Source organism: Chelonoidis abingdonii, chromosome 11 (genome assembly GCF_003597395.2).
Source record: "Chelonoidis abingdonii isolate Lonesome George chromosome 11, CheloAbing_2.0, whole genome shotgun sequence".
Classification (NCBI taxonomy): Eukaryota; Metazoa; Chordata; order Testudines; family Testudinidae; genus Chelonoidis; species Chelonoidis abingdonii.
In genome coordinates this window covers 21,651,260-21,663,601 of record NC_133779.1, presented here as the reverse complement: position 1 = coordinate 21,663,601, position 12,342 = coordinate 21,651,260, and the positions used below count along the sequence as shown (strand labels likewise).

At 63.3% G+C, this 12,342-nt stretch overlaps 1 protein-coding gene across 1 annotated transcript; it reads left to right on the top strand.

The window, feature by feature from the left end:
• The first annotated feature begins 879 nt into the window (after nucleotides 1–879).
• On the top strand, nucleotides 880–5,803 carry EPO (erythropoietin). The gene is made up of 5 exons (XM_032762960.2): nucleotides 880–894; nucleotides 3,170–3,298; nucleotides 3,510–3,596; nucleotides 3,821–3,985; nucleotides 4,889–5,803. The coding sequence occupies exons 1-5, from the start codon at nucleotides 880–882 to the stop codon at nucleotides 5,027–5,029; spliced, it is 537 nt and encodes a 178-aa protein (XP_032618851.1). The 3' UTR covers nucleotides 5,030–5,803.
• Nucleotides 5,804–12,342: the final 6,539 nt, after the last annotated feature.

Here is a 12,342-nt window from a genome sequence, read left to right as displayed (position 1 = left end):
TCCCAGCCCCCCTGCTCTGACCCATCAGCCCCCACTCCCCTCCCAGACCTGGGAAGAACCCAGGAGTCCTGATTCCCAGCACCCCCCTTGCTGTAATCCCCCAGCTCCCACTCCCCTCCGAGAGCAGGGGAAAGAACCCAGGCATCCTGGCTCACAGGCCCCCTGCTCTAACCAGCAGCCCCCACTCCCATCCCAGAGCCGGGGAGAGAACCCAGGAGTCCTGGCTCCCAGCCCCCCCTTGCTCTAACCCATCAGCCCCCACTCCCCTCCCAGGGCCAGGGAAAGAACCCAGGAGTCCTGATTCACCCTACATACCCCCATTTGTAGATCTGTGCAATGCAATGGACCGGAGGTGTTAGGGGGCGGGGGGGCTGTGGGGCAGGGTTGGAGGGGTGTGGATGGAGACGGATGCATGGAAAGAGGTGGGGGTCACGTGGAGCACGATAGGAGAACGCCAGGGGTCCATGCCCCTGACCCACAGGCAGGGCCACACTCCAGGTAGCCGCCTGGGGGGGTCCAGCTGCAGAATCAGGGTGCCCGGTGGCTGACGCCTCTTGACAAGCAGAAGCTCTTTGATAAGCGCTGATCGCAGGAGCATTTCAGATGTGTCTCCGGATTTCACCCCGACCTTTTCTGCGGGATAACCGAGCCGGAGGGATAGCCGGAGGAGCTCGGCGACGCCACCAGAGAGGCCGTTTCGGGAAGAAGCAGGGCTCTGAAGCGGGAGAGATCTGGCCCGCCCGCCCCGGAGATCCTTAAAAAAACCCACCAAACAGGAGGCGATTTGGGCTGAAGATGAGGGACCGGGAAGGGGTCTCCCCAGGAGCTCCCCAACAAGGGCCAGCTCCGAGCGCCGGATCCGAGCGCCTCCTTTGATCTATGGGACACACCGGGGCCATATTCCTCTGGCCAGCGCTTGGCTGAAACCCGCATCTTCCTGCGGCTGGTGTCCAAAGACGGGGAGTGCCCGAAGGGCGCGCGGGAGACCCAGTTCCACGGTCCAGGAACCGTGACCGATGAGGGGAGGTTGGAAGAATCGGCCATGTGAAGTCTAGAGGAGACACAGCTGGGGCGGGAGATGGGTTTGGGGCTCGACTGTCCTGCACCAGGGTAGGATGGGAAGGCACCGATGGTCGGGGAACAACCCCCCTCCATGGGGGACTGACAAAACCCTGGCAGAAATTGGGGGGAGAGCCCTCCCACCCACGCATTGCCTCTGCATGGAGACCTGTGTGATACAGGCCATCAGAGCCGATGGTCACCGTGGTTCCTTCCTCAACCAGCCGGTCACCTGGACTGAGCAACGCCGGGGAAGGTCGAACTAGCCGCTCATCACTGACACCACTGACTCTGCTGCCAAATCAGCTGGCGTCCAAATCAGAGTTAAACATCATCCTCCCGTGGAGGCAGACACTTGGGAGGGCAAAATATATGACAGAAGACGGAGGAGGCAGCTCTCGACACTGTGGTGAAGGAAGCTTATCCCGATTCTGGAAGCGTGGACCCACAAATTCCACTACCTGGTGACGCCGTGTTCTGCAGATACTCCATTGCTCCTATCAACTATTACTGGCTTCCGGGAACCGTCCCCAAACGTCCCCGGCTTCAGCTCCAGCCAATATTCATCTTGTCTTTGAAAGCCAAACCCAAGCACCAAGAGGAAGCGGCAGAACACGGGTTAGATCTCCGCCCTTACGCAGGAATCGGTTGTGTTGGGAGAACGGGGAAAGATGTCAACAGAAATACCAAGGGACGAGACAAACGGGGCCGACAAGAGACAAGCCTCCCATGCACACTGTGAAGAGATGGAGGATCTAGGAAGCAGAGTGAGGAACCAGTCTTGGGGGAGGTCATTTTTTTGTCGGCAAAGAGGAACATTAAAGGTTTTGTCACTGGAGCCTACAGGAGAAACCTCACCAACCTGCTGGAGATCCATTTCGAGGTCCATTTGAGCTTGAATCTAGAGCGAAAGACGTCTTTGCTAGGGTTGTCCAGGTCTATCCTACCGCCGAGCGCCGTCGATGCTCATAACCCCGCAGGAAAAGATCGGCTCCTGCACCAAAAACATCCTCAAAAAACCCCCCACCGCTCATGGGAAGAATCAGGGAGCAGAAAGTGCAGGGTGGAGGCGACCGAGAACGTGTTCGGAAACAGAAGAGACAAATGGCACCTCCTCTTGGGAAGATACGATAAGACAAGGAGACAGGCCTGTAGTGAAAGGAGATTGGCTCTGGGTATGTTTCATAGTTGCGGAGAATTTTCAACTTAAGTTCGTTTCCTGGCCATGGTTTGTCTGAATTCGCTCTTCCCCGGTCACGGTACCGCCACCGATCAGCTCCTTGGGAATTTCTGAGCCGGCGGTTCAGTGGGCCCGATTGCAGGTCCCCTCCCGTGTCACAGTGGCAGGAGCTGGAAAGGGGGGGCACTGGAGTGTCCCCCATGAGCATGGGGAAGAGGCAAAGCCTCCAGCCCGTGGCGAGGTTGTAGAAATAGCGGGCGGCTGATGGCAAGTCAGACGGATGGGGCGAGTCCCGTATGGAGTTACCGGGAAGGGTGGAAGGAGACAGAACGGCTGGGAGGGAGTGGAGCTCATAGACAGAGGGGTGGGGGGTGGACGGACAGATGGGTGGATGGTAGTGTGTGGGGGTGCATGAATGGATGGATGCATGGAATGATGGACAGAGGGTGGGGGATGGATGGATGGATGGGCAGAGATGGATGGACGGATGCATGGAAGGATGAGAGATGGATGGAGGGAGGGAGTGTAGAGAGATGGAGGAGATGGATGGTGGGGTGTAGGGAGACGGATGGAGAGATGGATGGAGGGAGGGAGTGTAGAGGGATGAGAGGTGTATAGGGATGGAGGGAGGGATGGAGGAATGTGGGGGGATGGAGGGATGGAAGGAGGGAGTGTGTAGGGATGGAGGAGTGTGTGGTGGATGGATGGAAAGATGGATGGATGGAGGAGTGTGGGGTGGACGGACGGATGGATGGATGGCTAGAGAAGTGGGCGGGATGAGGGAAGGACGGAGGGAGTGTGGAAGGATGGAGGAGGTGGATGGTGGAGGGGGGGATGGATGATGGATGGATGGATGGTGGAGGGTGGGGGGATGGATGATGGATGGATGGAGGGGTCCCTCTGGCTCACAACACTCTCCCCCACCCAGAGCTCTGTGCTTTGCTGTTGTTACTGCTGGGACTCGCTGCACTAACTCGCCCCTCCCCGCTGCACCCCATCTGCGACACCCGAGTCATGGAGAAATTCATCAAGGAGGCCAGGGACACTGAGAACGCTGTGGTACGTCCCCAACCGCGTCAGCCCCAAGCGCCGGGCAAGGGGTCCCCGGGTAACCGGCCGCCCTGCCCCAGAGGTGGCTGCATCTCAGCGCCGGGTGAGGGGTCCCTGGGTTACCGGCCGCCCTGCCCCAGAGGTGGCTGCATCTCAGCACCAGGCAAGGGGTCCCCAGAGAACCAGCTCCATGGTGTCAGGCAATTTGGTCTCTTTACAGGAAGGTTGTACAAATTCTTGCAACTTATCAGAAGTTCTCACGGTGCCCGACACGAAGGTTAATTTTAACGAGTGGAAGAAAATGGATGTGAGTCTGAACAGGGCCTGGGGGAGGTCTGACCCGGGAGTGGGGGGAGGGGAAGGGCCGGGGGTCTGATCTGGGGTGTGGGGAGGCTAGAGGGGCCGAGGGTCTGACCTGGGGGGAGCTGCGGTGGAGAGACAGGGGTCTGATCAGGGGGGCTGGAGGGTCCAGGGGTCTGACCTGGGGGAGATGGGGGAGCCTACGGGTCTGACCCTGCCCTCCCTCCCCAGAGGCAGACGCAGGCGGCGGAGGTGTGGGGGGGGCAGGCCCTCCTCTCGGCCGCGGTGCTCCGGGCCCGAGCCCTGGTCCCCAACCCCTCCCTGAACCAGCAGCTCGGGCGCATGTACAGCAACCTGCGCAGCATCACCCAGATCCTGCGCAGCCACGACACCCAGGTGAGGGGCACCGGGGGCAGGACAGGGCGGGAACGGGGCTGGGAGGACAGAATGATGGATGGATGCTGTGGGTGGTGGAGAGATGGATGGATGGACAGATGGATGGATGGATGGATTCGTGGGGTGGGATAGTCAGATGGACGGATAGGCAGACAGATGTGTGGGGCAGGATGGGTGGATGGATGGATGCACGGACGGATGTGTGGGGTGTGATGGATGGATGGATGTGTATGGGGATGGATGGACGGACGGACAGATGGATGGATGGACAGACTGATGGATGGATGGATGGATAAATGAATGGAAGGACAAATGGATGGATGGATAAGTGGGTAGGAGGATGGATGGATGGATGGACAGATGGAGGGATGCATGGATGGATGGATAAGTGGGTAGGAGGGTGGGTGGATGGATGGATGACTGGGAAGGAGGATGGATGGAGGGATGGATGGATGGATGGATAAGTGGGTAGGAGGATGGATGGAGGGATGGATGGATGGATGGATAAGTGGGTAGGAGGATGGATGGATAAGTGGGTAGGAGGATGAGTGGGTAGGAGGATGGATGGATGGAAGGATGGATGGAGGGATGAGTGGGTAGGAGGATGGATGGATGGATGGAAGGATGAGTGGGTAAGAGGATGGATAGATGGAAGGATGGATGGAGGGATGAGTGGGTAGGAGGATGGATGGATGGAAGGATGGATGGATGGATAAGTGGGTAGGAGGATGGATGGAAGGATGAGTGGGTAGGAGGATGGGTGGATGGATGGACAGATGGGTGGATGGACGGACAGACGAATTTGTGGAGCAGGACAAAGCAGTGCAGGGGGGTGGGAGGACAGAAGGGTAAATTTCCCCCATAAAAGTGCCCCCCTCTAACCACAGCCCCCATCTCCCCCAGGTGGAGCCGGCCCTGCCCCCTGCCCCGCCCCCCACCCTCAGCATCCGGACACTGGCCAAACTCCTCAGCGTCCACTCCAACTTCCTGCGGGGGCGGGTCACGCTGTTCCTGACGGACGCCTGCAGGCCCGACACCAGGTGAGGGGCTCCCACCCAGCCCCGATCACCACAGCACTCCGCCCCCTCCCCCCTCGGAACCTTCCTGGTGGCAGATGATTGACAGCCGCCAATCATCCACCCACCGGACAGCAGACATGGAGCCTTGGGAAAACCTCGCTTGGTGATTGACAGCTGTCAATCATCCTGGAGTATTGGCAGAAACTCTGCTTCTCTTGGCGGCAGGTTAAACACTGATGGGTGACTGACAGCTGTCAATCACCCCAAGCCACACTGCCTAGACTGTTGCCAGCACATCACAGGAGAAATACGAAGATGATTGACAGCAGCCAATCATCCTGAGTTTGGTTTTTGGAATTCCGCATGAATAAAGTGGTGGAGGAGGAGAACATTGCCACAGGGCAGCTGATGAAAGATTGACAGCTGTCAATCAACCCAGACTGCAGGGAGACAGACGAGCCGTCCTGGAAGAGGAGAGAGATCCAGCGGATTGACGCCTGTCACCCGGCCCCGAGCCTGGCACAGACCTCGCTGTCACCCCATGATTGACAGCTGTCCATCAGCCCTGTCACAGCTCAACGCACCGACCGGACTCCCTGACAACCAGCGGGAAACTAGATCAGTCGAACTGACAGCTGTCAGTCTCTGAAGATTAGCATCCGGGGGTGGGGTAGGCAGGTGAGGGGTCCCTGGGTAACCGGCTGACCCGCTCCAGAGGTGGGCGCATCTCAGCGCCAGGTGAGGGGTCACTGGGTAACCTGCCGCCCCACTCCAGAGGTGGGCGCATCTCAGCGCCAGGTGAGGGGTCACTGGATAACCTGCCGCCCCACTCCAGAGGTGGCTGCATCTCAGCGCCGACCAAAGGGTCCCAGGGTAGCCGGCCGCCCTGCACCAGAGGTGGCTGCATCTCAGCACCAGGCGAGGGGTCCCCGGGTAACTGGCCGCCCTGCCCCAGAGGTGGCTGCATCTCAGCGCCGGGCGAGGGGTCCCTGGGTAACCGGCCACCCCGCCCCAGAGGTGGGCACATCTCAGCGCCGGGTGAGGGGTCCCCGGGTAACCGGCCGTCCCGCCCCAGAGGTGGGCACATCTCAGCGCCAGGTGAGGGGTCCCCGGGTAACCGGCTGCCCTGCCCCAGAGGTGGGCACATCTCAGCGCTGGGTGAGGGGTCCCTGGGTAACCGGCTGCCCCACCCCAGAGGTGGGCACACCCCGGCGCCGCTGGAGAAGCGGGCACTGCTGGCTCTCTAACGGCTGGCGATCCCCCTGGACACAAATCTCCGCTGCACTGTCTGAAAGGGCGACACGGCCAGAGACTCGGAGGCAGCCAATGCGGCGGGGACCCGGGCCACAGAGTTTATATTTGATATTAAGTTAAGATGGAAACGATTTGTGTTTCTCTCGTCTCTGCTAAGGGAGGGAGAGGATGGGGCAGGGGCCTGTCCCCTCTAGGGGGCGCCAGCTCCCACCCGGCCCCAGGGTGGGGACTGTCTGGGAGCCCGGACTCTTGGGTTCTCTCCCTGGCTCTGGGAGGGGAGTGGGGGCTGGTGGGTTAGAGCAGGGGGGGCTGGGAGCCGGACTCCTGGGTTCTCTCCCTGGCTCTGGGAGGGGAGTGGGGGCTGGTGGGTTAGAGCAGGGGGGGCTGGGAGCCAGAACTCCTGGGTTCTCTCCCCGGCTCTGGGAAGGGAGTGGGGCTGGTGGGTCAGAGCAGGGGGGGCTGGGAGCCAGGACTCCTGGGTTCTCTCCCAGCTCTGGGAGGGAGTGGGGGCTGGTGGGTTAGAGCAAGGGGGGCTGGGAGCCAGGACTCCCTGGGTTCTCTCCCCGGCTCTGGGAGGGGAGTGGGGGGTGGTAGAAGCAGGGGGGCTGGGAGCCAGGACTCCTGGGTTCTCTCCCAGCCTCTGGGAGGGGAGTGGGGGCTGGTGGGTTTAGAGCAGTGGGGGCTGGGAGCCAGGACTCCTGGGTTCACCCGGTGGACGTCGGGCTCCCAACCCCCAGGCCAAGGAGGCGAAAACCAGGTTTCTCCCGGCCTGCTCAAGAACTCATGAAGGACCTTCTGCCTGCCCCATTTAGCCCTGGGCCCTGAGTTTCACCGTGGCCTCGGCCATGGTACCCCAACCCTGTCTCCACGGGGAGAGTGTCCCTGGGGCAGACCCTGCAGTACCCCAGCTAATGTGGTCACCTCTCTCTCAGCATCCTGGTACCGTCCCGGCCGTCCCCAAGTGGCAGGGGAGAAGTCTGGATAGCCCAGTTGAGCCCCTGAGGCTCCTCTGCCACAGCGCCTGCTGCATAACGTCCCTAGGCCATTCCCCCCTGGCAGTGAGGAGAGTCGGGATGACCCCCCAGAAGGTACCCCGGAGGCAAGGGGCACCCCTAGGCCATGACCCGGTCTGCCCCAGGGAGGGGGCTGAGAGACCCCTGGTGTAGCCCCGAGGGCTCTGCTCTCTGGTACCCACACGCCCGTCCAGGCGGGGACCCCCCTAGGATGCCCAGAGACAGAGCTGGAGGAGCTGAGCGTATGTCCCTGCTGAGCCATCACCCTCACTCACCTCTGTGTGCAGTGCAAGACCCTATGGCGTCAGCCCCACCTGCCAGGGAGGGGCTGGGCCCCATGGAGCGGGTCCCTGGAGCTCTCTGTCCCCAGGCATCGCACCCCCTAGGGGAGTGCACGGCACCATGGTTACGACTTTCAGGGCGGGTGGGAGCCCGAACAAAAATCCTTTAAAAGTTCGTCCTCGACCTGGCTGAACTTCTTGGAAAATGTCTTCCAAGCGATAAAAAGCCGCGTCCCTGCGAGGAAACAGCCTCGATTGACAAAGTGGAAAAACAGCAGCGTCCGAGCTGCAGGGGGATCGGCTGGCCCAAAAAACTGCACCCTGAAGCCCAGGTGTGTAAAACAAAAAATGAAGATGGGGAGGGCCATTGGGCGTGTGGGACTCAGTGGGGCAGAGCGTTTCCATTGAAACGCTGAGGATGGGGGAGCTGTGGGGTGGGCGTCTCCATTGTCTCCGTTACCCTCTATGAACTGGGTCCAGTTCCCACCCCCAAAAGTTAGACGCCCTCTGATCCTCCCTGCCAGCATTCAGCGCCCCCCAAGGACCTGGGGATGGGACATGCGGTGGGCAAGTGGGCTGTGAGCTGGGGAGATGACTGAGCCAGCGCGTCCTTGAACTCGCCCTAAGGGAGTCCCAAAGCTGCCTGGGGCGAGCGCCGGTTATGCTGAGGGAGGTGCCCTCACGGACTTCCACAGCCTCGGGAGCTAGCACTCCCTAGACACCGGTTAGGGCGCAGCCATGCTGCCAGGGAGAGCTTTCCCGGAAACAGCTGAGCGCCCTGCCCCTGCTGGGTGCCCCCACAGCCGTGCAAACTCTCTGCCTGCCAGGGGAAAAGCAGGCACCCAGTGCCTGTCAGTGACCTGGCTCTGCTCCGCCCGTCACAGCCTGGATCTGGAGGGCGAGCGCAAAGGACTGTGCAGAGCTGCCCCATGAGGTGCCCTAAGCAGCGCCCTGGGCATGTAAGGTCCACCCCCACCGGCGGAGGAAGTGCGCACTCCACGTTCTGGGGAGTTCACAGCCCGTGGCCAATTCGCATCCTTGCCCCCACAGTGCACCCCTAGGGCCAGCCCCACCTGCAGGGAGCAGCTCTCTGGGCGCCGCTCTAAATCATTGCAACTTGGTCCATGAGCCCCCTAACAACCGCCCAGGGCCACCCGGTCTGTGATGGGCAGCCAGCCAAGAAGCTGCGCCGCGAGAGAGTCCCTCGAGATCCTGCGCTGCCCCCCGCCCCAGGCAGCGGTGTTGGGGCTTCAAGTGCTGGGCACGCCCCCAGAAAGTGGCTGTGCATCTCACTGCACCTGGTCCCCCGAGGGGTGCTTTACTAACAGCCCTGCCATGCCCACACCCCAGAGTGCTGCATCATCCAGCATCTAGGTGAGAGGTCCCTGTATAACCAGCCAAACTGCAACGGCACCCCTTAGAGGTGGCCCGGATCTCTGCACCAGTGAAGGTATCCCTATAGTACAAGGTCCCCATGCCCCCCAGAGGTGGCTGCAATCTCACATACTGGGTGAGGGCCCCCCTGTATAACCAGCCACTGCATCCTCGAACCCCAGACTGTGGTGCATCTTCTGTTAAACCAGGCTGGGTAGGGTCTGCCTGGAATCCCTCTCAAGGCCCCATGGCCCCGCATCCCTTAAGGGTGGCCTGCAGTGACTCAGAACTGGCAATGGATGTAATCCTGGGGGCGATGTTATAACACTGCCACTGCACATAACGCACCCCACGATGGTGGCTGCATCTCAGCGCCAGGTGCGAGGGTATTTATAAAACAGGTAACCATGCCGCACATCCACAGAGGTGGCTGCAATCTCCAGCGCCGGGCAGAGGGGTCCCCGGTACCGGCAACCGCACCGCCCCAGAGGTGGCTTGCATCTCAGCCGTCCGGGCAGAGGGGTCTCTGGTTAACTGGCCGGCCCCGCCCTAGAGGTGGGCGCATCTCAGCGCCGGGCGAGGGGTCCATGGGGTAAGCTGGCCGCAACCCGCCACCACAGGTGGCTGCAATAATCTCAGCGGCGGCGAGGGGTCCCTGGGTAAACCGGCCACCCCGCCCCAGAAGCGTGGCTTGCATCTCAAGCGCGGGCGAGCGGTCGGCCTGGGCTAACCGGCGCCCCGCCCCAGAGGTGGGCGCATTCTCAGCGCCGAGGCGATGGGGTCAATGGTAACGCGGTGCCGCGACGCCCGAGAGATGGCTGCATATCAGCGCCGGGGCGTAGGGGTCCCTGGATATAACCGGCCACCTGCTCCAGAGGTTGCTGCATCTCAACGCCGGGCGAGGCGTCCTCTGGCTCACCAGCCTGCCCCGCCCAGCAGCTGGCTGCACTCCCACGCACCGCTGCGCGCACGGGTCCCTGGGTAAACCGGCCGCCCCGCCCCAGAAGTGGACGCATCTCAGGCAACCAAGGCGAGGGGTCCCTGGGTAAAGCGGTCCGGCCCCGCCCATAGAAGTGGCCGGCATCTCAGCACCAGGCGGAGGGGTCCCTGGGTAACCCGGCCCGCCCCTCCCAGAGGTGGCCGCCATCTCAGCACGGGCGAGGGGTCCTGGTAACCGGCCGCGCCCCAGCCCCAGAGGTGGCTGCATTCTCAGCACCGGCGAGGGGTTCCTGGGTAACTGGCCGCCCCACTCCCAGACGTGGCGGCATCTCAAGCCATAGCGCATTAGCGCATGTCAATTACCTGGCGATTTTTATTCCGTAATCCGATGCCCCTACAGGCCATGGACAGGAATATAAACAGAGCGACAGCCGGAAACTTCCTTTGTCCCTTCTTTTCCCACAGCACAGAGCCCGAAAAGTACCCCCCAGCCAGCCATGCCCTGCCCGGAGCCCTAAAGGGGACAGGCCCGCGCCCCATTCCCCACCTCACCCTGAGCCAGCCATCCCTGCCCTGGGCAGAGGGGGCGCCCCCTAGAGGGGACAGGCCCCTACCCCATTCCCTGCCCCCCTGAGCCAGCCAGTCCCCGCCCTGGGGCCGGGTGGGAGCCGGCGCCCCCTAGAGGGGACAGGCCCCTGCCCCATTCCCTGCCCCCCTGAGCCAGCCAGTCCCTGCCCTGGGGCTGGGTGGGAGCCGGCGTCCCCTAGAGGGGACAGGCCCCTGCCCCATTCCCTGCCCCCCTGAGCCAGCCAGTCCCTGCCTGGGGCCAGGTGGGAGCCGGCACCCCCCAGAAGGGACAGGCCCTTACCCCATTCCTCACCCCCCTGAGCCAGCTAGCCAGGGGGTCACAGCACCCCTAGGCCCGGTGAGCATTGGGGCTTCCAGGGGAGACCCCCCGCCCATTCCCGGCAGCACAGGGCCCCCTGGCGCCACCCTGGCTGGGCCCAGGCAGGGCGGGGGGGCGTGGACGTAGGTCCCGGCGGGGGAGGAGGCCTGGGTGTCACCAGCGGGTGGGTGGGAGCCCGGGTTTGTATCAGACACAAACAGCTCCCAGCACCAAGCGCCGACTCTGTGAGTGTCCCTAGCGGGAGGGGGACGGGGGCATCTGTGAGAACCCCATAAACCCCCCACAGCGGCTGGTCCTAGCCCAGCGCACGGGAGACAGCCTGTGGGTCGGGAGTGAGGGGCACTGGCAGGGCTGGGGGGGCTGCGGGTTTGGAGTGAGGAGCACCGGCAGGGCCGGGATAGCAGGGGCTGCGGGTCAGGAGTGAGGGGCACCGGCAGGGCCCGAATAGCAGGGGCTGCGGGTCAGGAGTGAGGGGCACTGGCAGGGCTGGGCTAGTGGGGCTGCTGGTCGGGAGTAAGGGGCACCGGCAGGGCTGGGGGGGCATGGGGGGAGCCGCTGTGTACGTGACTCTGGGGGACTCGCTATCAGGTCCCAGCCCCACCCACCCCCGCCCTTATCACCCCAGCCAGGCTCCAGCCCTTCCCAGCCCCGGGGCCCCCCCAGCCGGCAGCCGGGGCCTGGGACCTCGGGGCCTGGCTTCCCCTCCCCCTCCGCTGCCCTGAGGGGACAGAGACCCCCCCCACCAATTCCAGGTGCCCTCCCCACCCAATCGCCCCCTAGCCCCCTCCAGCCCCTTTCCGCCCTCCTGACCCCCCCATATCTCAGCTCCTCCACCAGCTCGCCTGGGGCAGGGGAGGGGCTCTGTCCCCTGGCCATGGGGCCAGCCCCTGCGCTGCCCCTTAGTGCCCCCGGCAGCCTGGCGCCAGGAGTCAAATCAATATGGCCCCAGCAGCCTTTGCACCCAGGCCGCTGGGACAGACACTTGGTAACCGCCCCCCCTGCCCCCCAGCCCTGCCAGTGCCCCTCACTCCCGACTCGCAGCCCCCTGCTAGCCCTGCCGGTGCCCCTCACTCCCGACCCGCAGCCCCTGCTGTTCCGGGTGTGGGGGGGCAGATAAAGGGGATCCCTCCTGGCTCCTCACTGACCAGCCCCCGGGGCCGTCTCTCTCCCCAGGAGGTGAGGAGGCTGCGATGGAGACGCTGAGATCCCTGCTCCGGCGTGCGGTAGGGCCGGGCTTCGAATTATCCCCAGGGGGCTGGAAGAGACCCCAACAATCCACGCTCCCCGGCACCCCCCACTCCCACACCACAGCCCCCTGCCAGCCCAGTCCTGGGCCCTCCAATGCTGCCGGTGCCCCTCACTCCCGACCCGCAGCCCCTGCCCCCCCAGCCCTACCGGTGCCCCTCACTCCCAACCTGCAGCCCCTGCTAGCCCAGTCCTGGGCCCCTCAGCCCTGCTGGTGCCCCTCACTCTTGACCCGCAGCCCCTGCTAGCCCAGTCCTGGGCCCACAAGCGCTGCCAGTGCCCCTCACTTCCGACCCGCAGCCCCTGCTAGCCCAGTCCTGGGCCC